Source organism: Sapajus apella, unplaced genomic scaffold (assembly GCF_009761245.1).
Source record: "Sapajus apella isolate SASKATOON/1434 unplaced genomic scaffold, GSC_monkey_1.0 scaffold19, whole genome shotgun sequence".
NCBI lineage: Eukaryota > Metazoa > Chordata > Mammalia > Primates > Cebidae > Sapajus > Sapajus apella.
The window spans coordinates 20,527,270-20,553,053 of NW_022436959.1; the positions used below are offsets into that span (position 1 = coordinate 20,527,270).

Genomic DNA, 25,784 nt, shown 5'->3' on the forward strand with positions numbered 1-25,784 from the left:
TCAAGTGGGAAAAGGAAGGTTCATTTCTGAGTTAGCAACAAGTAAATACAGCACTAGTGGGTGGGATTGAGGTGTGCCCTGGTGCATAAATAGAGGCTCAGCTGTGCTGGCACACTCAGAAGCTTGGACTGAATCCTAGCCGCCGGCTCACACAAGGCAGGTGGGTGAGGAAATCCAGGTAAGGCTCTTGATAGCAGCTTTAGAAGAGCACCTGCTGGAGTGACTTTCAGCCTCTGATTGCTGGATAAAGTTGTAGGCAATCTAGCAACAGAGAAGTGCAACTTTACAAGGGCAATGAAGTAGGATTTGGAGAGGGAATCATGGAATTTCTGCCAAAGGCTCACTGGGGCCTTTCTTTGGCTAGAGCTGGCACAGTGTGACATTCCCAAATTCATTCAAATGAATGCTTTCTCCCTTCGGAAACAAAATTTCCAAGAGTAGGTGAATCCTAGGATTTTTCGAGCCTGGGACAGGGTCTAGGGATTTTCATCTCAGTCATCATCTAAAGCTCTGCTTCTTTCCCACGGGCTAAAGCAAAGCCCCGTAGACTTCTCCACTGTGACACCTCAGCTCAGATTGCCCGCTTGGAATATATTACTGCAAATCAAAAACAGTTTTCTTTCTGTCTTTGGTGCAGATATCGTTGTTGCGTCTGCAATTTTTAAATTCATGGGATAAGTTATTAGAGGAGAGGAGAGAGATCTGGTTGCTTTCCTGAAGCATTTACAAACAAGGACACTGAAATTTCTTGCACATTCATTCTTTGCAAAAGGCAAGAAGACAGGATGATGAGTGGAAAGTGCTGGCTTCACAGTGCGTGCGTGTGTGTGTGTGTGTGTGTGTGTGTGTGTGTGTGTGTCTGTGTGTCTCCAAATTATCAATATCTTTCATGGTTGGAATTGTTTTGAGGTGGTTTATGCAGGAAGTTTGCAGAGCAGAATCTATTCATATTATAAAAACTCAGTAGAGTGAATCTCAGAAAGTCACCCCAGAGCAGGATGTTTGTGTAGCAGGAGTTATATTAGCCTTCCTTGAGTCATCCTGCCATAAAACACAAGCAATATATCAATAGTTCCAACCTGTAATCTCTGGAGGTATTACCAGGGGTCTTAGTAGCTACTTGCACAACAAGAACTGTAAACGGGCTAAGTAAATAAAAATGCTGTACCATCAATTTACTATTTTTTAGAATGTTCATAGATACTGTTACGCATAAAAGTAAAAATCAAATGCTTGTTTATAGATTCAGAAAGTATAACTATTCTCATGTAAAAGTTCTTGATTTTTTAGCATTAAAAAGTTTTTATATAAAGAGGGCTGAGAATTATTGACTTACAGTGTACATTTGAGTTGTTTTTGCAAAACTCTAGAATACAAAAGTTATATTGGCATTTCCACATGTTTATGGGTATAGAAAATGAACAAAGTATATCCCTGATTTTTGCTCACATCTTTCTAAGACATTTTGTACTTACGTTCTATGAATTTGTTAATAATTGGCCAGTTAAATACAAAGTGTCATTTTGAACTCGTAACTTCGCAACACCTTTAAAAAAAAAAAAAAATCAGCTCATGCTTAGCAAAGGTTTCCACTAAAGATACTAGATTATGAAAAACTTCTGTCTTAAAAATACTAATTCCTTTGCAGAGTTTGAGTTCATTCAAAACCTACAGCAATACTAGAGTTAGGTGCTGTGGTTTCACATGTCCCTTTTAGCCCTTGTAGTATTTCCCTTTACCAGAATCCCAAGTCTCCAGCCTTCCATGTTACAGCCCCTTGGACAATCTTAGTGACTTGCTAGAGCAACTCACTTTGCTCCTTCCCTCCCTCCCTCCCTCCGCACTCACAAAACTTATCTTGCCATTTACTTTTCTGTTAAAAGGCTTTAGCTTTTCCTGGGAATCAACTGTGGAATAGCATTAAAAAAGGTAATTTAATTAAGATATTGGCTGGTCGTGGTGGCTCATGCCTGTAATCCCAGCACTTTGGGAGGCTGAGGCAGGCAGATCGCTTGAGGTCAGGAGTTGGAGACGACCCTGGCCAACATGGTGAAACACTCTCTGCTAAAAAATTACATGGGCATGGTGGCTCATGCCTGCAGTCCCAGCCACTTGAAAGGCTGAGGCATGAGAATCACCTGAATCCGGGAGGAAGAGGCTGTGTTGAGCTGTGATTGCGCCAGTGCACTCCAGCCTGGGTGACAGAGCAAGACTGTTTAAAGAAAAAAAAAGAGACAGAGAGAGAGATCCTTGGGGCTTATTTCTCTGTTATAAATTGCACCAAATACTTTCGTGCACTAACTTGTATGCCCACCATCACCTACCTATACCCTGCCCATACAGAGGGTCAAAGAGTTGTTTCGATGGAAAGAACATGGCATTGGTGTGTTTTAGTTAACCCAGAGCTAATAGAGTTTGAGTAAATGTTACACTAGGGAGAGAGGTGTATAGGTAGCCTTCAGATAAGTGACACAGTTGGCACATTCTAAATGAAGTTAAGAACCGTTTTAATCTTCTTCTTTAATGGCAATGTCCCCATTTAATTTAAGGTTCGAGAAGTGTGTATGTTTAGGATACTTGTTTCAGGGAGGGAAGATAGGAGCTAGCACTACAAAATAACAAGATCCAGAAGGCTTTGTTCTGAAGCCATCTCACACATCTTTCTCTCTCTGAACTTCAGATTCTTCATCTATATAAGGAAGTGCTGGGGAGGTGAGAAAAGAGGGGGTAACCCCTAACCTGCCTTCTAGTACAGTACTTTATCTTTTAAATATAACATTAAAATGTGAGGCTGGGCATGGTGACTCATGCCTGTAATTCCAGCACTTTGGGATTTGCCAGGGCAGGCAAATGGCTTGAGCCTAGAAGTTTGAGACCAGCCAGAGAAACACGACAATACTCCATCTCTACTAAAACACACATACACACACACACACACACACACACAAAATAGCCAAGTATGGTGGCATGTGCCTGTAGTCCCAGCTATTTGGGAGGCTGAAGAGGGAGGATCACTTGAACCCAGGAGTTGGAAGTTGCAGTGAGCCAAGGTTGTGCCACTGCACTCCAGCCTGGGCAACAGAGTGAGACCTTGTCTCCAAAAAAATTAAATGTAAATTTTCTTAGCTACTAGAGTATATACATCTATTTTCTTAAAATATATCTATATATATCTATTTCTATATAAATGTATATCTATATAGATAACTCTAGAAATCTTTATCTTTTTATCTGTATCTATGTGGATCAATAGACAGATATCCATACTATATGCAGACAGTTACAACTTACAATGGTTTTACTTAATTTTTTTTTACTTTATTATGGCGCAAAAGCAATACACATTCAGTAGAAACTGTATGTCAAGTATCCGTACAACAATTCTGGTTTTTACTTCCAATACAATATTCATAAAAATTTCTTGAGACATTCAACACTTTACTATAAAATGGGCTTTGTGTTGGATGGCTTTTCTCAACTGTAGGCTAATGTGAGTGTTCTGAGCATGTGTAAGGTAGGGTCAGCCGTGGTTTCCAGGAGGTTAGGTGTATTAGAGTAGTTCCCCTCATCCGTGGGGGTAATGGTCCATGACTCTCAGTGGATGCCTAAAGCTGCAGATTAGTACCAAACACTACATTTGCTGTTTTTTTCTATATGTACATATCTCTGATAAAGTTGAAATTATAAATTAAGCACAGTAAAAGATTATCAAGAGCTAACAAAAGAACAATTACAACAGTATCTTGTAATGAAAGTTAGGTGAATTTGGTCCTCTTTCAAAATATCTTATTGCACTGTGCTCATCTATTTTGGACTACAGCTGACCTTGGAGAGCTGAAACCACAGAAAGTAAGACCCTGGGAAAGGAGAAACTACTCTGATTTTGACTTACAATATTTTTAGCTTACCTGGGGTTTATTGCAACATTACTCAATTGTAAGTCAAAGACCTTTTGTATTCTTAGGAAAATCCCATTGAACAGAGCTGTTGACTCCCATCTCATATGTCCAGTCTCAGCAGAGCCTCAGTTTCTGGCATATTCCACCACTGTGGGGCAACCTGCAGACCCTGAAGACTGCAGGTTACTTTTCGCTTTACTGATTTTGTTGGTTTTCCATACTAGAATTGCCATGGAAAAAATTTCAGTGTCAGCATTCTTGCTCCTTGTGGCCCTCTCCTACACTCTGGCCAAAGATACCACGGTCAAACCTGGAGCTAAAAAGGACACGAAGGACTCTCGACCCAAACTGCCCCAGACCCTCTCCAGAGGTAGGAGTCAGTTTCTTGTTGGCTTTCAACTGCTACTAAATTGGAAAAGATTTCCTCTCTTGGGGCTTAAACCTTGTGCTAACCTGGTAACAGGTTATTTTTAGTTGCATTGCTTCTAGATTTATCATTGTTTATAATTATTTCCACTTTCTCTAAGGGCTTTTCTTCTTCTTTAGCATCAGGTGTATCTTTATCCCAGTCTTTACCATTGCTTTTCAGCAGCCCTGGATCTGAATTTACAAAAGCTTCAAATATACTGATTCATTTCATTCTAGGTTGGGGTGATCAACTCATCTGGACTCAGACATATGAAGAAGCTTTATACAAATCCAAGACAAGGTAAAGATCAGGGTTACTTAGAGCTCTCTCAAAGCTCTCAAGAGCACCACCTAGTGACGTCAAGATATATGTGAAATCTTACTCATTAAAATTTGTCTAATCTCTCTTTGTCTTTTAAAGCAACAAACCCTTGATGATTATTCATCATTTGGATGAATGCCCACACAGTCAAGGTACTTTATTCTTCTAAATATGACTTACTTTATAGGCTTTTAGTCTTGCGGCCAGGGTTCAGATCACTCATGTTTGTATCCTTAGAACCACAGTTGCATAAAAAAGATTATATAGTAAAAAACACATTACAAAGTAACGTCAAATATCCACATTTTGTTGTAACCATTAGTACATATTTTGAAAAACCAGCTTTAGGATTCATCTTCAACTTCCTGATTTCTCTTACAGTCCACATTCAATACACCAGCAAATACTGGCTTTATCTTCAAAATATATTCTTAAACCAGCACCAGCTTCATGGGCATGAAGTCTGTGCCACCACACAGGGCCCAGGGCTCAGAAGGTTCCCACACTTAGTTTCAACTCTGCTATCATTGTCTTAAAATTCTTAGTAATTCTTAAACAAGGGGCTCTACACTTTCATTTTACAATATACAACAAATACTGGCCCCTCTTGGTTCTATTTTTCTACATCCTCTAACCTATTCCATACTGCATAGCAAGAAAATTAGTGAATGATACAGACGCCCTGAGTAACGCTTGTAAGGAACTTGCCGTCTTTCTTACAACAGGCATTGTGTGTCAGCATTTGGACTCCCTGTCGTATTTGCCAGAGCAGATCTGATTAAGTGGGGAGCTTGTACACTTCTTCTCACAGGAAATACAGTCATCTTTGCAACTATACTAGACTTTTTCTTGGTCTCTGGAAGCAGTGAGAACTTCAGCTGGCAGCAGTGGTGAAAAGGAATTACTGAATTACTGTCAAATGGACTTCCTGTCATTCATTGGCCATTCACACACACAGGAGATGAGGCAGTTAATGCTGAATGACATAGCAAGCCTCTAGAGGGTATTTTGGGTGCTCCCTTCTCACTTTTATTGTAAGCATACTGTTTTCACAGAGACTTGCTGAAGGATTAAAAGGATTTTCTCTTTTGGATAAAAAGAAATTTTTCATTTTGCACTGGGCCCAAATCCAGTCCCTTCCTATTGCCTCCATGCTGCTGCCCTGGTCTAAGCCACGATCAGTTCGTGTCTAGACTCCCATAACAGTCACCTACCTGGCCACCCGACAGCCAGTCCACACAGAAGCCAGAGTGAGGCTGATAAACATAAATCAGATCCTATCTCTCGGGTGTTCAAGTGGCTTCTTATCACAGAATTAAATCCAAATTCCTGACCACACGCTATGAGGCTGACGGAATCTGGCCAATGGCTACCTCTCCCTTCCTACCACTCTCCTCTTGCTTTCTTCACTCTCTCTAGCCTGGCCTTCATGCTGTTCCTTCCCCATCTGAGCTCATTCCCACCTCACAGCTTTTGCTGCTGCAGTTTCCCCTGCCCACAGTGACCTACCCCAAAATGGATCACTCCCTCACTCCAATGTTACCTCCCCAGGAAGATCTGCCCTGACCACTCAGTTTTTAAACCCCTTGCTTTGCTTTATTTTTCTTCAAAGTACATATCGCTACCTGAAATTATCATCTATTAGTTTCTTTGTTTATGGTTTGTCTCCCATGCAAGCATTGGAGCTCTATAAAAAGAAAAATGCTTTTTCTTTCCACTGCACTATCCCTAGGACATAACACAGTGCTTATAACACATGGCAGCCATTCAATAAATATGAGATGGAAAAAAAATAAATTGATGAATGAAGGATGAATGAGTGAATAGAAAGCAGAGCTAGTCAATGCCGTGGATGTAACTTCACTTATCATTTGCTAAAAGGCCAAAGTAGAATATTGTATTTAAAACACATTCAATCAATAAATAAAATGCAATTTAACTTAAAATGGAGCAAGGCTTTTAACCAAGGCTAAGTTGGATATTTAATGATTTTTCTTTATGTTATAGCTTTAAAGAAAGCGTTTGCTGAGAACAAAGAAATCCAGAAGCTGGCAGAGCAGTTTGTCCTCCTCAATCTGGTTGTAAGTTTCCTTTACATCATTACTAACATTTCTCTATGGCTCATTACTTGAAATGAATGATTCATTTTTCCTATACATCTTAGTCATACCACATTAACTGGGATTGCTTCCAAATATCCCATCTCATAGATTAGAGAGAAGAAAGATATTTCATTTTATTAATAATCCATTTGGCAGGTCTGTTTTTATTTAGCAATTAATCATTTTAGTTTGTCTGAAAAATTCTCTCCTATAGTCAGAATGTTTTCTGTTGCTATAGTAACTGGAGGGTTTTTGTTACTTGCTGTGCCCATCCCTCTGCAGTCCTGGCTTCTCTACACCGATTCTTAATCCTGGTCACCTTTCTCTCGGGAGGAGATAGCTCTCTGGCCAACTCTAATCATGCCTCTTGTGCCTTAGCTTCATGCATTCCCAGCTTCCTTCACCACCACCCCTCATGATGCTCAGGCTTTCTGTCTCTGCAAATTCTTTTTACCATATACCAACATTTCATTTTTCTTCTAAAAGCAAACAAATGAAAAGTCACTCTACCTATTCATATGTCCTTTTGAGTCCCCAGCCCTTCCTCTTCACAGGCTGGCTTCCTTAAAGAGTACTCCATACCAGTAGCTCTTCTTTGCCTCTCTTCTATGGCTCCTCTTCCTCTTCCTACTTCTTAATGTGGCATGATGACCCTCTACTTGACCCTTTTCTCTTTCCATATTTTATATTCAGTGGACAACTTCATCTACAACTGCCTTTAATCAATTCCAACACACTAATAATTCCTGCATCTTACGCAAACATGAAACAACATCCAACTTACCTGTCCAACCATATTTCAGATATCTCATGATCAGCTTAAACTCAGTATGTTCCATGCTGCATTAATCATCTTGGTTTGGGCTTTTCCAATAGCTTTTCTTTCTCTATTTCCTATTTTATTGAAATTGGTACTGTGCTAGATTAGACTCTCCTACTCACCCACAGCATTCAAGAAGCCCTGTGCTTCTAAATCCCAAGCATTCCTGCTATTAGTCACTTCTCTATAAACTCAGGACCACTATTTTAGTAAGCCTCTTTCACTTTCCCTAGCTTACTGTAATACGACTAAATGGCTCCAAGTCTGCAAGATAAACCTGTCTAATCCCACGTGGCTGTCAGAGTAATTGCTTTACAGACCGAATAGGGGTCACAATTCCTCCTCTAACATCCCTCCAGTGGTTCTTACCTATTTCGGAACAAAGGAAAACACTATGGCATGGTGTGCAAAGTCGTTCCTAAGCTTGCTCGTGAAACAGCTCTAGCATCTTCTCACCACTGCCCTCGAGCGTCCCCCAAACTTAGTCCTTCCTCAGCACTTGGCCATAGGAGAAAATGCTCAGCCTGTCCTCTTCATCCCTGGAGTGTCTTTCTTTCCACATAACTGACTCCTGCTCATTTTTAAAGATTCTTCCTTATCCACTTCAGAAACTCCTAGTCCAGGGTGCAATCTGCATTCTGGGCTAAAGGTCTTTCTCAGGGCACCCACTGAACCTGCATATCCTACACCATAACATCTCACCCACTGAATCGTTAATATTCATTTTCCTACCTCTATCTCTCAATAGAGTATGCACTCATTAAAGATAAGCACTGTGCATTGCTAAATACAGTTCTAAAAAAATTGATGAATGGATAAATGAATAGGCAAGAAAATCTCATATTTGTCTAATTTCTCTAGAAATGACATCTACATCTGTTTTCTTCCTTAATATCCTCTTACTTCATCCAAGATGTTTTCCCCAAACACAGGAACTCCTTCCAAATTCTCCCTTAAATTTTTTGCTCTTTATCACATCCATTCAGCACTTTATTTATTTATTATTTCATGCTTATAACTTGTCTCCTCGTCTATACAATAAACTCTTTGTGGAAGAGAGGTGCATTTTAATATCTTAGGGTGCCTGGTCGGAAATAGACAGATTCTTGTATTAACAAGTTTGAACATAACTGAAAAGTAAACTAAAAGATGCTTTTCTTTTTATCTTAGTATGAAACAACTGACAAACACCTTTCTCCTGATGGCCAGTATGTCCCCAGGATTATGTTTGTTGGTAAGTGGAAGTGATAATGAGATAACTCTGAAACTCAGTGCTGCCATCTTCCTTCTCTCCTCCCCACTGTCCCTTGCCACTTTGCCATGGCCAAGGTCATCACTAAGCTCTAGCAAGGAGTATGACATTCCTTAAGTTTCACATGTACTTTTTCTTTTTGAGACGGATTCTCGCTCTGTCACTAGGCCCGAGTGCAGCGGGTACGATCTCGGCTCACTGCAACCTCTGCCTCCCAGGTTGAAGCTATTCTTCTACCTCTGCCTCCAGAATAGCTGGAACTACAGGCACGCACCAACATACCCAGCTAATTTTTGTATTTTTAGTAGAGATGGGGTTTCACCAAGTTGGCCAGGATGGTCTCAATCTCTTGACCTTGTGATCTGCCCACCTTGGCCTCCCAAACTGCTGAGATTACAGGCATGAGCCACTGGCCCCGGCCAGTTCCACAATATATTTTCTTTAGAAAATGTGAACTTCTACCTATTTCCACAGAACACTTTCTTTTCTCACATGCTGATTGTAACTTTTCATCTTCTGCTATAGTACATCTGAGAACAAAGCACCCTATTCGCTATTTAAACATATTGATAAACTTCCTGACTACAAGAAGCCTGCAAATATTTATTTTTTAATCTAGCAAACTCTTGATTTATGTGTTAGATTTTTCTACCTGATATTTTTGATCATTACTTTTAAGAAAGGAAAAGGCAGGGCGGGGTGGCTCATGCCTGTAATCCTAGCACTTTGAGAGGCCAAGGAGGGTCACTTGAGGTCAGGAGTTCAAAACCAGCCAGGCCAACATGGTAAAACCCTGTCTCTGCTAAAAACACAAAAAAATTAGCCAGACATGGTGGCAGGCCCCTGTAATCCCAGTTACCTGGGCGGCTGAGGCCTGAGAATTGCTTGAACCCGGGAGGTAGAGGCTGCAAGATGGTGCCACTGCACTCCAGCCTGGGCGACACAGCCAGACTCTGTCAAAAAAAAAAAAAAAAAAAAAAGGAATACAAGGTAGGAAAGAGAAATGAAAGGAGCCACATGCTCCTTGCTGCCACTGGTACTTTTCCCACTACCTTCTCTGTTCCCCAGCTTCACATCATTAACTCACCAATCATCATCATTCATTGACCTGGTGAAATCCCTGCCAGGTGCTCTTGTGGTACTGTATTTCTCTTTTTAGTCATACTTTCCTCTGGAATAATTTTGCATTTTGGGGGTGGTTATGTAATAAATATTCCCACATTGAACTATAAGCCCCTATGGCAGAGAATGTATCTATTTCTGCTCACCGTGATATTTCCAACATGACCCTGTGGTAGGCTCTCCATCAATATGTGTTGAATTACTAAATGTACTGAGTTTGGCTTTGTTCAAAGTCATACTAATTTAAGGACAATCCATAATGAAATTCATAACTTAGAAGCGTTCACTCTAATCATGATTCACCTGTGTAATTAAAGTTACAATGAATGTATAAAACAGGCAAAAGAAAAACAAGAGATAGAAAAAAAGGAAGGCTGAACTAAAGCACGAACTTTATAAGTTTAGTTTTGATAGAATTCAGAACATTTGGAATTCTAACATTGAAAGGGAATTTATAGGCTGTCTGGTCATACCTTGTAAAGGAATTCTTTTTGCAGCATCCCTGTGGAAGAGCATTTTAACATTCAATTCCTTCGGTCCTAAGAACCAGCTCCAAGGCAGCTTGCTTTTCCAGCTCCATAGCCGTCACCCTGGCTAAGTGTTAGAATCACCTGGGGGATTTTATAAATCAAGTTGCCCAGGCCACACCTCCAACCAATTAAATCAGAATCTCTGGCGGGGGACGAAGGCATCCACAGTATTTACAGCTCTGCAGATGATTCCAATGTGCAGCCAGGGTTGTGAGCTGCTAGTTGGGTATTTAAAAGGCCCTTCTTAGGTTAATTTCTTACAAAGATTAGACCGTGTCTTTGTATCCTGCGCACCAAACAGAAGTATAGTCGGTCTTAAATCTGCTGAATAAATGTACATCTGCTTCTTGTAATTTATGTTTCTGGCCTTAGTTCAACATTCTGAAATGACAGATTGCCCACTCCAGTACCAGCGACAGACTTTGCAAACATCCAGATGGTTCTCACGTGTCCTTCGTGTCTCGTTTTCAGGACACGTGTCCTAGGTTCTTTTGATTACTTCTCTCAAGGCACAGTTTCCAGACCTCTCTGTATGCTCACGCTTCCCTCTTGGATGCACCTTAATTTTAAAATACCCATTTTTCCCATTAATTAGATCACTTCAAGTTAAATATAAAACATGACAAGATGGATTTAAATTTAGAGGAATATATGTATACCTAAGAGAAGATCATCTCTACTTTTAAAAATGAGGCTAATTAACAATAAAGTAAAATATAGTGACAGTACTATATGTTTATTTGAATTTTGTTGTTAAGGATTTGCGTTTAACTATTTTTGAAAAAAATACTCGTTTTGAAAAAAATACTCGTTTTGAAAACCAGCATTGGATGTGGGTTTCTAATGATCTAGAAACATGTAAACTACAACATAATCATTTCAAGAATTTAAAATAATTTTACAGTGGAGAATGCTAATGTTTTCACCAAAAAAACTAAACAGCATGTCACCCCTAAGTATATATTACTCTGTCTTCAGATTGCTGTAGATAGGACCAAAGGGTTCCTAACCTTCACCACAAATAGCACTGCACAGCTGTTGATGCTTCCGGCCCTGCATTTGCTACTAACTGACAGGGGCTGGGCAGCAGACAGAGGTTATTTGAAAACAAAGCATTCCATTCCCTTTTGCTTCGTTTATCTTTGCAGACCCATCTCTGACAGTTAGAGCTGATATCACCGGAAGATACTCAAATCGTCTCTATGCATACGAACCTTCAGATACAGCTCTGTGTAAGTGTTACCTTCAACTGGGATGTTGGCCAAGGGTTGAACACCTTTACTGCTGTAGTGACAGCAATAAAGTGACAGAGAGCCAGGCTTAGGGACACCCCAGACTCAGTTTGACCCTAACTAGCCTTGCATCCTCAGGCAAATCACACTCTTTTTCCATCTCAGGTTTATTTGTTTTTACTCTCAATGGAAGATGAATTATTTAGATTAAGTATCTTTCTCTAGGAGGATTCTATGACATTACCTAATTTTCAGGTTTTCTCTTCAGTACAGTAGCACACACTCCTTCTATCACAGAACTGAGTGTAATCATTGTAATCATCTGCATGTTTTAATTTTTTAAATAACAAAAGTGAAAGCATGTAGTCCAGCTTAAAATTAAATTCAGGTTCACTTTAGAGATCAGTAGGAAAGATGATCCAAATGGTTGCCAAGAAAATCACCTTCCCTGTGGTTGCCAGGAACGGAAAAAAAGAGTGACTGACTTAAGGCAGATGAGGTACCTCAGTGCAAGACTGTACCTAGCTGGGACATCTGATGAGTCCTCCGGAAAGAAAATTGGGTTTTATCCTAGGAACCAACTCCCATCAATGAGTTGTGGCTGCCTAGAACTGCACTGTCCAATATGGTAACCATTCGCCACATGTTGCTATTTAAGTTGGAATTTCATTTCTTCAGTCACACTAGCCACATCACAAGTGTCAATGCTCAGACACAGAACAATTCCATCATCACAGATATTTCTTTTGGCCAGTGCTGACTCAGAATGTAACGTTGGGAAGAAAAGTGAGGCCGTGTCTAGGAAACAGGAGAGATCATCATGGTCCATTAGCAACGTTTCCAATGTGTGCTGGATGAGGGGAAGCACATTTCAAGTAGTGTCAGCCATTCTTGAGATAACACTATACATTTTAATAAGACTAAGCTCTTCAAAGGCAGGTTTCCTATACAGGTAATATCATAATGCCTTGTAGAACAGGCACTTAATAAATATTTGTAGGAAGAGTGAATAAGGCCATTCAGTGCCTATCATGTGGACGTCTTATTTTTAGTAGATCACATACCTCATTTTGATGAATTGCTGTTGAAGAAACAGTGACCTAGAGTTTGGACTCTGGAACACTAGCTCCATTACTTGGTAGCTGTGTGACTTTGAGCAAGCTACTCAGCCTCCCTCTGCCTGTTTCATTATGCATATATAAAGTTCTAATAGCGTTTTATGAGGATTAAAGAATTCATGTGCGTAAAGCATTTGGTTTGCTATTATTTATATTTCCCCTACTTCTAAAAGAATTTACAGTAGCTGCACATATCTAATAGACATTTATTTTAAATATGATTTAAAATTTACTTCTAAATAAGCCAAAATTATTTTCTGCTGATAGAGCTCATAAAAGGATTCTTTTGGAAGTGAGGGTTGGAGATGAAGTATCTGGAAGGAGTGAATACACTAGAAAACTAGATGGTCACAAAAGCCATTTCATACAATGTTTCAAAAATTACAATAAGATTAGCAAATATTCACCTCATGATTAAAAAGCACCCTATTAGGCTGGGTACGGTGGCTCACGCCTATATTCCCAGCACTTTGGGAGGCCGAGGTGGGTAGATCACTTGAGCTCAGGAGTTTGAGACCAGCCTGGGCAACATAGCAACTTTGTCTCTACCAAAAATACAAAAATTAGCTGGGCGTGGTGAAGGACACCTCTTATCCCGACTACTTGGGAGGCTAAGGCTGAAGAAATCACTTGAACCCAGGAGGCAGAGGTTGCATTGAGCAGAGTCTGCACCACTGCATGCCAGCCTGAGTGACAAGAGTGAGACCTGTCTCAAAAAAGAAATCACCCCATTAAATAATGAATAGGGTGCCCAAGTTTGGGATTTATTATGTCTATTGATATAAATTATGATGGTGTCTCGACTCTCCTACTTTTATCCCCTATTAGTGCTTGACAACATGAAGAAAGCGCTCAAGTTGCTGAAGACTGAACTGTAAAGAAAGAGAATCTGCAAGCCCTTCTGTCTATGTCAGGCCTAGAGACTTGAAACCAGAAGAGGTGTTAGAAGACTGGCGAACACAGAAGCACAAGTGAACACACTGATTTGGTGACAGTTTAATGTTACAACAGCTATTTTTTTAAAAAACAAATTTTAAAAATTTGGTTTCAAGTGTACATGTATGAAAACAATATTGTGTTCTACCATAGTGAGCCATGATTTTCTAAAAAAATAAATCCTTTTGGGGGTGTCCTGTTTTTTCCAACTTGGTCTTTCACAGAAAAGTGATGTGGTTCATTCACCAAATAGGATTAAAAACACCCAAAATGCTCAAGGAAGGGACAAGACAAAACCAAAATGAGTTCAAATGATGAAGACCAAAGACCAAGTTATCATCTCACCACACTACACGTTCTCACTGGATGACTATAAGTAGACATGAGCTTAATCAACAGAAGTATCAAGCCACGTGCTTTAGGCTAAAAGAACATTTAGAAAGGCATCCCAAGAAAATCAGATCACTACCTAGAGTCAACCTTGACCAGGATCTCTAATGTACACACTTCCATTTAGTTATTAAATTTGCCCAACTTAATGCTCTCAGGGAAAGACTGTGGCAGGTAGCTTTCTCTTTCAGAAGTCTAACTTAGTAAGTAGAAAGGTCATCCAAAGAACATCTGCATCCCCTGAACATACCCTAAAGAAATCCTGGGACTTGGCCTTGTAATGAACTTGTCTCTCAAGGTCCTAGAGTGAAATAAATTCAGCCAACATGTGACTGACTGAAAGAAAAGCAAAGGCTGGTGAATGCTGATGAGGCAGATGGAGATCAGAGGTCACTAAGGTTTAGAAAATGTGAAAGGCTGTGGCATCAGGGTAGGGGAGCGTTCTGCCTAACAGAAATTAGAATTGTGTGTTAATGTCCTCACTATATACTTAATCTCACATTCACTAATATATGGAATTCCTCTACTGCCCAGACTCTACTGACTTCTTTGGCCCCTGGACTATGGTGCTCTATATGATGCTTCACAGTAACTGTTGCTTGTCTTAACTTTTTTGGATACATTCTTTTTTGAACAGATCTTTTGGCATTACCAATTTTTCCAGGGATATATTTTCAATGCTTTCCTATCTCTCATAGTGACTCCTACCGTTAGTAGGTGCTGAGCATATACGGCTTATTGAATGACATACAAATCTTCAGCAAAAATATCACAGGTTAGTCAGTTCCCTTCTCACAAGTAGGTAACTTACATGTGCTGAAAAAGGTAAAATATTCCATTTAGAAAGCTCTCTGAGGGTTAAGAAGAGGAAAAAGAGTTTTCCCTTCCGTAAACAAATATTTTCAATAACAACTTCTAAGCGATTCAAGTTTCTTCCACAGTACAGCAAAGTATTTTTTTCACTGGACTGACGTGAAGTAAGGTTAACTTCTTAAAATTTACCGAATGGCAAAATAACACATACAAATGCTTTTTAAATATACATAGGAAATCAAATGTTAACAGTTGTAAGCAAAATGAGTCCCCCTTTAAAAGCACTGAAGAAACACAGAGCATGAGTCATTAATTGACTTTGTCCCAGTCTCCTCCACTACTGAGAATTTATCCTAAGGAAATCATTCAGCAGAAACAGTTCTGTGAGGATGCCAATGGTAACATTATTCAAATGTACCAAAGAAAAGCAACCTCCAAAAAATATAATGGTTACATGGTAAATTAAGACAAAATGCATTACGTTGTCATCTATTAAAATAATAAACATAATGGTAAAACAGAAAAGCCCTAAGTAAAAAAGAATTTAAGACCCTCTATGGTATAATTGCAACTACAGGAAATGTGTACATACAAGGTTAAAAATAGAATTGAGGTAAGTCGTGGTGGCTCATGCCTGTAATCCCAGAGCCTTGGGAGGCAGAGGCAGGCAGATCACTTGAGCCCAGAAGTTCATGACCAGCCTGGCCAACATGGAGAAATCCTCACTCTACCAGGAGCACAAAAAAATTAACTCGGCACAGTGCCCCACGCCTGTAATCCCAGCTACTGGGGAGGTTGAGGCACAAGAATCCAAGGGAGGCAGAAGTTGCAGTGAGCCGGGATCATGTCACTGCACTCCAGCCTAAGCGACAAAGAGAGACTCTGTCTGCCCCTCCCAAAAATAAATAGAAGATACAAACATGGAAATGGTTGATCTAAACTCACTGAAGTATTAGCAATGCCTGTTCTTCCTGCCAAACACCCTTACTGTCATCTCACAATCTTTCATTTGCATTTAGATAAATTTTCAAGTGAAAGTATATCTTGACTATTTCTCTGACTACAGAGAAGTAGAAGAGTATTAGAAGACTGAAGAGTACTATTTCAAACAGCCAAATAAAAATGTTAATAACATAGTGGGAAAGTAAAATGGTGCAGCCATTTTTGTTTTGTGGAAAACAATATGGTGGTCCCTCAAAAAACTAAACATAGTGCTACCATCCAACCCAGTAATTCCACTCTTGGGTATATGCTTATGAACTGAAAGCAGGAACAGATATGTATACACCCACATTCATAGCAGCATTACTCACAACAGCTAAAAGGTGGAAGCAACTCAAGCATCCATCAATGGATGAATGGAAAACAAAATGTGACCTATACATACAATGAAATATTATCCAACCTTAAAAAGGAAGAAAATTCATGGCTGGACCTCATGGCTCATGCCTGTAATCCCAGCATTTTGGGAGGCTGAGGTGGGAGAACTGCTTGAGTCCAGGAGTTCAAGACCAGCCTGTGCAACAGAGCAAGACCCCATCTCAATGGGGGAAGAAAAAAGAAGAAAATTCTGGCGTATATACCAACATGGATGAACATTGAGAACACAATGCTCAGTAAATAAGCCAGTCACAAAAGGACAACTACTATACAATTCCACTTATATGGGGTACCCAGTTTTCACATAGAAAGTGGAGTGGAGGTTGCCAGGGGCTGTGGGGAATGAGGAGTTACTGTTTAATGGGTGCAGAAGATTAAAAGTTATGGAAATGCATGGGGGCGATGGTTGCATGACAACGTGAATGTATTTACTGCCACTGAACTATAAGCTTATGAACGGTTAAAATGATAAATTTTTTTTTTTTTTTGAGACGGAGTTTCACTCATGTTACCCAGGCTGGAGTGCAATGGCGCGATCTCTGCTCACCACAACCTCCGCCTCCTGGGTTCAGGCAATTCTCCTGCCTCAGCCTCCTGAGTAGCTGGGATTACAGGCACGCACCACCATGCCCAGCTAATTTTTTTGTATTTTTAGTAGAGACGGGGTTTCACCATGTTGACCAGGATGGTCTTGATCTCTTGACATTGTGATCCACCTGCCTCGGCCTCCCAAAGTGCTGGGATTACAGGCTTGAGCCACCGCGCCCGGCCTAAAATGATAAATTCTATGCTATATATATTTACCACAATCAAAAAGAAATCAGTTTTATCTGAGATCCAACAGCTTGGGGGAAAAAACAGGGATTAACTGCAAAACAAAATGTAGCTAACATAAATCATCTGTACAAGTCATTTACACCGATGGTCAACATGCCTAATTAAACCATTTTGACCTATTTCAGAGCAACAATCTTCTTCAAATGATCATCTATGACTGTCTAACTCTGTTTTATTTCTTTCTGGAATCCAGCAATTCTAAGTAGTCTACTGAGAGCCCTCAAACTAGCAATCACTGGTAAGAATACAAATCAGGAGAAAATCATTAAAAGCTCTAAGGCAAGAACAGAACTTTCTTCAGTTCGAGGACCTTGACGTCAAAGTCCAAGTCAAGTCAACTTACCCTATTAAAAAGGCTACCTGTCAGCTGGGAGAAATGGCTCACGCCTATAATCCCAGCACTTTGGGAGGCTGAGGCGGGTGGATCACGAGGTCAGAAGATCGAGACCATCCTGGCAAACATGTTGAAACCCCATCTCTACTAAAATACAAAAATTAGCTGGACGTGGTGGTGCACGCCTATAATCCCAGCTACTCAGGAGGCTGGGGCAGGAGAATCGCTTGAACCAGGGAGGTGGAGGGTGCAGTGAGCCGAGATTGCGCCACTGCACTCCAGCTTGGCAACAGAGCAAGTCTCCATCTAAAAAAAAAAAATAGGCTACTTGTCAAGTTAGGACTCCACGACCTGGGACATGCAAGATCCTAAAAGTAAGCAAAGTGGTTTTACACTCCAAGTGATGTCAAAGTCCATTCTTTGACATATATTTTAACTCACAGGACTCAAACCCTCATTTGAAAATGAATTCCAAAAGCTGGTTTTCTAAGGATAGTGAAGAGAAGTGGCCTGGCGCATGGCAGAGGTGTTTGATTTTCCCCTTTCTCATATTTTCAAGAGGTATTTCAATGACTACAATTTCTCAGTTGTGACATTTAAGAAAAACATTAACATGACAAGCCCCGTTCTCTTCTGTCCCTCTCCTCTTCTCGTGGAGTGGAAGTACGGGGGGAAGGATGGATTGCCTTCTTAATTGTATTTAGAACATATTCACTAACGCATATTGTAATTTCATTTGGCATAGAAAGGCTGCCTAAACTTTATCTGTTAGCTCCAAACATACTAAAGACAGAACAAAACTTTACACCAACCCCCTCACTTATCCAGAACACAGGAAAAGTTGGTTTTTAACTTTATTGTCATCTCTAACAAAACAATTCACATGCGAATGATCATGTGTGTACAATCACAGTAACTAAAAGTGTTTTTCTCCTATGAAATATTATGCAAAAATGTGATTCTAACTTTTTTAGTACCAGCTAAAAATTCAAGCAGTTTCACGTATTTAGTGTATTTTCAAAAGAATGAATAAACTTTAACAGAGTTAAACAAATATTTAGAAAAATTGTAGGAGGAGGTTTTGGCTCAAGGAAACGAAGAACTAAAAGCCACACTTCTGGCTTCCTTTCCTTCTCTGAAAGGTTCCATTCAACAGCATGTAACTTAGGTTTAGCATGCAAAACCGGTTTTCATACCAAACACATTGTTGCTTAGATAACAGAGTATCTGAGGCGAATTTAAGGCACAATGAGCTCAGATTTTAGAAATTACAGCTGAACTCTTTTTTCCTTTGTATTAGTATTATGTTTTCTATTTAAAATTTAACACTTAACATCAAGGCTGACTGGGCAAATGTTCCAAGAAATGTTCCTCAAAATGGAATGTGCAAACAGAGAATAAGAGCGTTTTTTGTTTGTTTGTTTGTTTTTAAGTAGTATAATTCCTTTTTAAAGAAATGCTAGGTTTGGGAAGAAAGGATATCCAGGGTCTGGGTTTGCCTTACAGCCCTTTGTTGTAATTCAAGGACAGAGCCTGATCTGAAACTCACCCTCCTCTGACACTACGTGTTTGTGGCAGCATTTCTGTGCACGTGGGCAGTGGCCCTCTCTAATCCTGGGATCAAGCTGACCTTTGCAGGATCATAGCAGGGCCATCTGGGATTCAGGACGGACTTATTCAGAGGTTTTTGTCCACTGAGTATGCACCCAGACACAAAGATGACAGGAAGCATCACAGAAGGTGTTGGGTAATCTATCACCTTCAGATCTGCCTGAGAGAACCAAAAAGCCCAGATTCATTTCACAGCGACAACCTTGGTGCTTGAAAATGTGTATTTATTGAGTGGCTGTCATTACCCACTCTTATAATCCTATAGTATAGCAGTCCTAAAGATTCATACTTCCCAGACCCTGACTTTCTTTTTCATTAACTTATTTTACTAAAATCTTAACATCTTTTTAGATACCTTTACATATTTATTTATGTTGGTGGGAGTGTAAATTAGTTCAACCATTGTGGAAGACAGTGTGGCGATTCCTCAAGGACCTAGAAATAGAAATTCCATTCGACTCAGCAATCCCATTACTGGGTATATATCCAAAGGATTACAAATCATTCTACTATAAGGACACGTGCACACGAATGTTCATTGCAGCACTGTTTACAATAGCAAAGACCTGGAACCAACCCAAATGCCCATCGACGATAGACTGGATAGGAAAAATGTGGCACATATACACCATGGAATATTATGCAGCCATCAAAAACGATGAGTTTGGGTCCTTTGTAGGGACATGGATGAACCTGGAAACCATCATTCTCAGCAAACTGACAGAAGAGCAGAAGATCAAACACCGCATGTTCTCACTCATAGGCGGGTGTTGAACAATGAGAACACATGGACACAGGGAAGGGAGCACTACACACTGGGGTCAGTTCGGGGGAAATAGGAGAGGGATGGTGGGGGGTGGGGAGCTGGGGAAAGATAGCAAGGGGAGAAATGCCAGATGTAGGTGATGGGGAGGAAGACAGCAAATCACACTGCCACGTGTGTTCCTATGCAGCAATTTTGCATGTTCTTCACATGTACCCCAAAACCTAAAATGCAATAAAATAAATGGGAAAAAAAAAAATTTAGATACACATGTTTTTCTTAGCCACAGCGTTTTAAAATCCTAATTTAACGAACTCAATTTCATGAAGCCCTGAGCATGATTAAATGCATTTTGTCAGTACACCAGGCTACTTTCAAAAACGTGTTTAAACTTCTCACCCTGACGGCTGTTCTCTTTGCACTTTGCTTTTTAAGTAACACACTTGAGGCAGGCCGACATCAGTCACTTCATATTTGAACAGAAGAGAGACCTTCCTTTGTTAGAATGTCCAGGATGCATCATTTAACTTCAGATGATGCATAAAGCATACTGGGTTGACCCACATAAGGCCACTGCAATCAGAGCACAAACCAAGGTGAAGGCCGATTCTCTATGCAACAGTGCTTCCCACGTATAATCATTTGTACCAAGGAAAGTATTACATTAGGAGATTCCAGAGCCTTATAAGAATTTCAAAATGTAACAAAACAAACATGGAAAATGCCAAATGCCTTAAAAGAAGACAGAATTTTAAAATCTCCCACCTAGATGACAGGTTGATAGGTGCGGCAAACCACCATGACACATTTATACCTGTGTAACAAACCTGCACATTCTGCATATGTATCCCAGAACTTAGAGTATAATAATAAAAAATATTAAGAAAATCTCCCTTCATGTGCCACTTATAATCACATCTTTTGGTATGAGTGGGGACACTGTTAAGGCTACCCCAGAGCTCACATGATATTGTGAAAATGGCGCAATCCTGTCTTCTCGGAAGATTAGCTAGTGTTACAAAGTCAGGGAAGTGATGAACCTACAAAATCCTCTAAAATTCTATAGATCAATCACTTACCCACTCTTTCTTGGTCTAAAAACCTAGTAAGACAATAAAATACCACATGCTACCTAGAATGTAAAACAAGAAATTAACAATTTTTGGTAATGGGAAAAATCTTACATATTTTTCCCAAATAAATATTAATGGCTCCTCTTTTTACAAAAGTGCCCGACACTGAATACAGTAAATTCCAGGCGCCACTGAGCTTCAGAGACCACGAGTTTCAAATATTTTTCAGCAATGGAAAAAGAAAAAAACATTTAGAGAAACGCAGAGTAAAAATATATAATTCAACTATCTATAATGTAATTTTCCAGACAGTGTTTCCTTCCTCTTTAGAAAAACTTTTTCTCACCTTGGAGATAACATTAGCCACTGGAACATTTCAAGAAAGGATTTGTGGATGACTACCAACAGATATTAATGCTGGAAATTTATTTCCATAGCTTGATTATACACTAAAATAGCAATACCCAGCTCTAAGTCCACCAAAGAGAACTCAAGCAGAAAGAAAAGAATTCCACGTCACGTAATTCGTCGATCAGTTCTTCCATTACTTTCTTTTAATTCAAACATGCATACACAAAGAAAGGTTTCTGTCCTTTAATTTTTTAACAGAATATACAGAGCCACATGATATAATTTCCATTTCAAATTATGGGGAATCACATTCAAATATGCTTAGGTTTGACAAGTTGCTGTTACAATACTGAGAAATTTCATGAAAAAGTATTTAACAATTTTTAAGATAATCAAGTATCTTTTTGCTACATGGGCCAACACATTAATAGTAACTTGTTTAAAAATGCAGTCTTTTAGACTTCAAATTATTATAAAACAATATCAAGATTATATAGATATACTTCCTGAATTACTCAAACTCGTTCCATTCTGATGGAAATGTTACACATTAGAACATTTCAAGAGACCACTTCTCCCTTGCACTTACCTGTAAAAGTCAAAAGCTAAATCACAATTTCCTAAGACGTAACCATTTCTAGAGTACATTGGTGTAATCATAAAAGACTACTACAAGTAAATTATCGTTTACATACTAACACATTTTACCACAACACATCTTTCCTAAAAAGACAAAAAAAAAAACCAAATTGGGAATTTGGATTTCCCTTAACGTAATAGAATCTCATACTTTCTGATTTTAATAAACTTCAACTCTTTTTCTAGTAGGAACTATCTACACAACACAGTGCTACATATAATTATACCAGTGAGATGTATACCAGTGAGATGTACGTTTAGATTCACCAAATGATCAACACAGTGGTGCCAGACAAAGTTTTTCTGCAGGTAAAAATGCTAAGAAAGGCCACAGTGGACAGTGCCCGACACTGAATACAGTAAATTCTAGGTGCCACTAAGCTTCAGAGACCACGAGTTTCAAATATTTTTCAGCAACGGAAAAAGAAAAAAACATTTAGAGAAACGCAGAGTAAAAATATATAATTCCACTATCTATAATGTAATTTTCCAGACAGTGTTTCCTTCCTTCAACTGGCAAATCGAGCTTAACATAAAACTACAGAAAGTAAACAGGATCAGAATACGAAAGAAAATCTTCCTTGTTTTCTCATCAAAGGAATGCACTAGGATTAGCACGGGGATCTTTCTGGTTCCTGTATCTGTAGGTCAGCCAAACACCCAGGATCTGGAATGGGAAAAAAAAAAAGAAGAAAAAGAAAGTAACATTTATGTGTATTTATTCAGTTTATCAACAAAATAACTCTGGAACCTCTGAATCCCTTTGCATCTTTTGTTCAAAGGGGAGAGATTTTTCTTCTTTTTGAAATGAAGGAAGCCAAATGAGAGGCACTAAGAAAAAATTAAAATGAACACTGTGGTAAACTGCCCCCAAAGGCTATTGTGTCCTAACCCCTAAAACCTGAAAATATGTTCCCTTACAGAGTAACACAGACTTTCCAGGTGTGGTTAAGTTAAGGGTCTCAAGATAAAGCAATTATTACCCAGGTGGGCTCAATGATATAATCACAGGGCGCCTTCTATGAGGGAGGCAGGAAGGACAGAAACATGGAGAGAAGTCACTGTGATGGCAGAAGTAAAGGGAAATAGAAAGAGAAGCTGCAACTCTGATGGCTTTGAAGATGTAAAGGGGACTGTGAGCCTGACCTCCAGAACATGCCTTTATTTTAAACTTTTGATTTCCAGAACTGTAAGACCATACATTTGTTGTTTGTTTGTTTTGAGATGGAGCCTCGCTCTGTTGCCTAGGCTGGAGTGCAGTGGATCACCGCAGCCTCCATCTCCAGGTTCAAGTGATTCTCCTGCCTCAGCCTCCCCAGTTGCTGGGACTATAGGCGTGCCACCACACCCAGCTAATTTTTTGTATTTTTAGTAGAGACGGGTTTCACCATGTTAGCCAGGATGGTCTTGATCTCCTGACCTTGTGATCTGCCCACGTTAGCCTCCCAAAGTGCTCCAATTACAGGTGTGAGCCACCACATCCAGCCAAAATTTGTGTTGTTTTAAGCAACTAAGTGTGTGGTAACTTGTTACAGCAGAAATACAGAAAACTAATCCAAAGCCTCAGTAGTCTAAATAGCTAAAATAGCATATATTTTGATAATTCAGGAATAAACTAGGTTCAGGAAAATTTAAGCAACAGCAAAAATATTAAAATGAATAAATTTTCCAACACAGAAATTTAAAATTTAAAATGTTGTAATTCCTACCTCTCTCGGTAGGAAGAGATTAGCTATTATTGTGCAATTTCCCACACCAAGTCTACTAAACTGTTAGCCAGTATAGTTTTTCTCATTAAGAAATGTGTGATCTGTTTCTGTTTCAAAGTTGGTTTATTTTAAATAATTGAAAATTCTAACTTTTTAGACTAAAAAAGATACAAAATTTTAATAGAATAAAACGAATTTTAAACTATATCTCCCACTTTACACGTGTGCCAACTTTTAACCTAAATTGTTTATGTGACTTCATAGCCACCATTAGCCCTTTTAAACTACTTCTAGAGAATTAGGCAAGTCCCAGAGACTCCCATTGACCACAGTAAAAATCCACAAATCACTATAAGATTTGTAACTGGCAGTGTTTATAGCTACAATATGTATGGGCTGAGGTGCTGAGGTTTGCATGTTGAATCAAGGAAAGGTAAGCCTGATTTGAAGACGTGGAAAGTCATCTTTTTTGAAGTCCATCTAATGGGGGAAAAGAAATTTATTTAACAAACATAACAAAGAGTTCTTTATGAAAGGCATCATTCTACAAACTAGAAATTCATATAATCCTCCCAACAGCCTTCACAAAACAGACACTATCAATGTCGTCATTTTAGCAGTGAGGAAACTGAGGCAACAAGAGGTTAAAAAAACGGAGAATAATCACACAGGTCCTCAGTGGTAGAGCCCATGTTCAAACCTGGAACCCATACGCTACCCCACTTTTGTGGTTTTATGCCACAATCTGACCTGTCACTGGCTGTCCTCAGCCACACCAGCTGTTACAACACGGAAACACTTACATATCTGCTGTTAAACAACTACTTCTTTGAGGCCCATCCCGACCTCAACCTGCCCAACCATCATTTGCCAAAGCCCCCGACCTTGGAAATTTTTGGCACAGGGAGCTCCTGGTCAGAATTTTTGAGGATGTTAATATTTTGATTATCACCCCTAGATATATGCCAAGTGTAAATCACAGTCCTTAGGGGAAGCAACGCTACTCATGATCTGGAGCCACATTTTACCAGAATTGTATTCCTCCAGCTCGGCTCTAAGTCACAAAAGGGGAAAATCTCTCCTCTGCCTTGCCCCACTGTTCAGAGGAATGGAAAGAGAGGCCATATTCAAAATGCAAAAAGATCAGAATTGGATAATTATTGAACTTCAAGCTTACAAAAGTGCTTATGATTTATGAGCACTTTTCAAAGGTAATTTTGATTAGACATCATCATCAACCCTGCTGTCTCTAGAACCTACGCCCAGTGTGCAAAAGGTCACCAAAATATATTGCTCATAACATGAAAATGTATATGTAGAAAAATAAAGTATATGTAGAAAATATGCAGTAAGGTCGTACTCATTTTATTAAATATAGAATAGGCAGGAGGAAACATGCCAAAATATAAATGATTATTTCTGAGTAGATAATTTCAGTAGCTATGTTTAATTTTTCATCTTCCTAATTTTTTGCATTTTCTCAAGTTTCTACAAAGAACATATATTAATCATCATAGCTTTTTTTTAGATTCTAAATCAATGTTTCTCTTCTGGTTTAAATTTATTTAAATAAATACTTCAAATCAAATCTTTCTGTTTCACCTGTGAGAAGTCAACAGCTAAGTAACCTCATCCCTTCAAATTCTGAGAGTCTATGATTTTGTGAAATATTGAACAGAATATGAACTTAAAAAGTGAGAGAGCCTATCAAATATTCACCATCCAAAAAATACCAGGTGGCATAATATAAAAATCTCTAGCCAGGCTTCAAAAGGAGATCGTATGTAAGATACAAAGCAGGATTCCATGAAAGAACACTTTAGAAATCTAAGACTCATGAGTTCTATTTTTAAAGAATTCATATTTTAAAAAATAGCATAACTGAAGGCAGTGTTGATCTGATGACAAGAAAACTAGGCTGCTCAAAAGAACTAAATTCTCAAAATAAATTCCAGATATAAAAAAGAAGCCATGAGGCAAAATTCTGATAACTGCTGACTCTAGCTGATGTGTGGAGGGAAATTAGTCACTCCAATTTTTCTCTATCTGTATATTTAAGTTTTGATAACAAAAATCTATGGTTTTCAAATGAAAAAAAAAAAAAAAAAAAAAAAAAAAAACAAATGCACAGAATTATTTTCAA

At 39.1% G+C, this 25,784-nt stretch overlaps 2 protein-coding genes across 4 annotated transcripts in view; one reads left to right on the forward strand and one right to left on the reverse strand.

Annotated features, from left to right (window-relative positions):
- Nucleotides 1-3: 3 nt before the first annotated feature.
- AGR2 (anterior gradient 2, protein disulphide isomerase family member) lies at nucleotides 4-13,950 on the forward strand. Of its 3 annotated transcripts, none has more exons than XM_032287055.1 (8): nucleotides 4-178; nucleotides 4,124-4,269; nucleotides 4,545-4,608; nucleotides 4,729-4,781; nucleotides 6,637-6,710; nucleotides 8,722-8,785; nucleotides 11,604-11,687; nucleotides 13,634-13,950. In XM_032287055.1, the coding sequence occupies exons 2-8, from the start codon at nucleotides 4,131-4,133 to the stop codon at nucleotides 13,681-13,683; spliced, it is 528 nt and encodes a 175-aa protein (XP_032142946.1). In that variant the 5' UTR covers nucleotides 4-178; nucleotides 4,124-4,130; the 3' UTR covers nucleotides 13,684-13,950. The 3 variants fall into 3 exon arrangements, with proteins under 3 accessions (XP_032142946.1, XP_032142947.1, XP_032142948.1); XM_032287056.1 differs by having other exon boundaries at nucleotides 12-160; XM_032287057.1 differs by lacking the exon at nucleotides 4-178 and adding an exon at nucleotides 3,778-3,849.
- A 7,524-nt stretch (nucleotides 13,951-21,474) lies between these two features.
- Nucleotides 21,475-25,784, reverse strand: part of TSPAN13 (tetraspanin 13) — a 34,023-nt gene continuing 29,713 nt past the window's right edge. Inside the window, exon 6 of the mRNA XM_032287058.1 lies at nucleotides 21,475-22,599. Within this exon, the coding sequence (XP_032142949.1) occupies nucleotides 22,525-22,599 (75 nt within the window). The 3' untranslated portion in view covers nucleotides 21,475-22,524. The remainder of the gene's footprint in view (nucleotides 22,600-25,784) is intronic.

Excerpts from the sequence above, each read along its gene's own strand:
- AGR2 (XM_032287055.1), top strand. The coding sequence starts at position 4,131 with ATGGAAAAAATTTCAGTGTCAGCATTCTTGCTCCTTGTGGCCCTCTCC. Across the intron at positions 4,270-4,544 it reads GCCCCAGACCCTCTCCAGAG|GTTGGGGTGATCAACTCATC; the intron begins GTAGGAGTCAGT and ends ATTTCATTCTAG. Across the intron at positions 4,609-4,728 it reads TTATACAAATCCAAGACAAG|CAACAAACCCTTGATGATTA; the intron begins GTAAAGATCAGG and ends TGTCTTTTAAAG.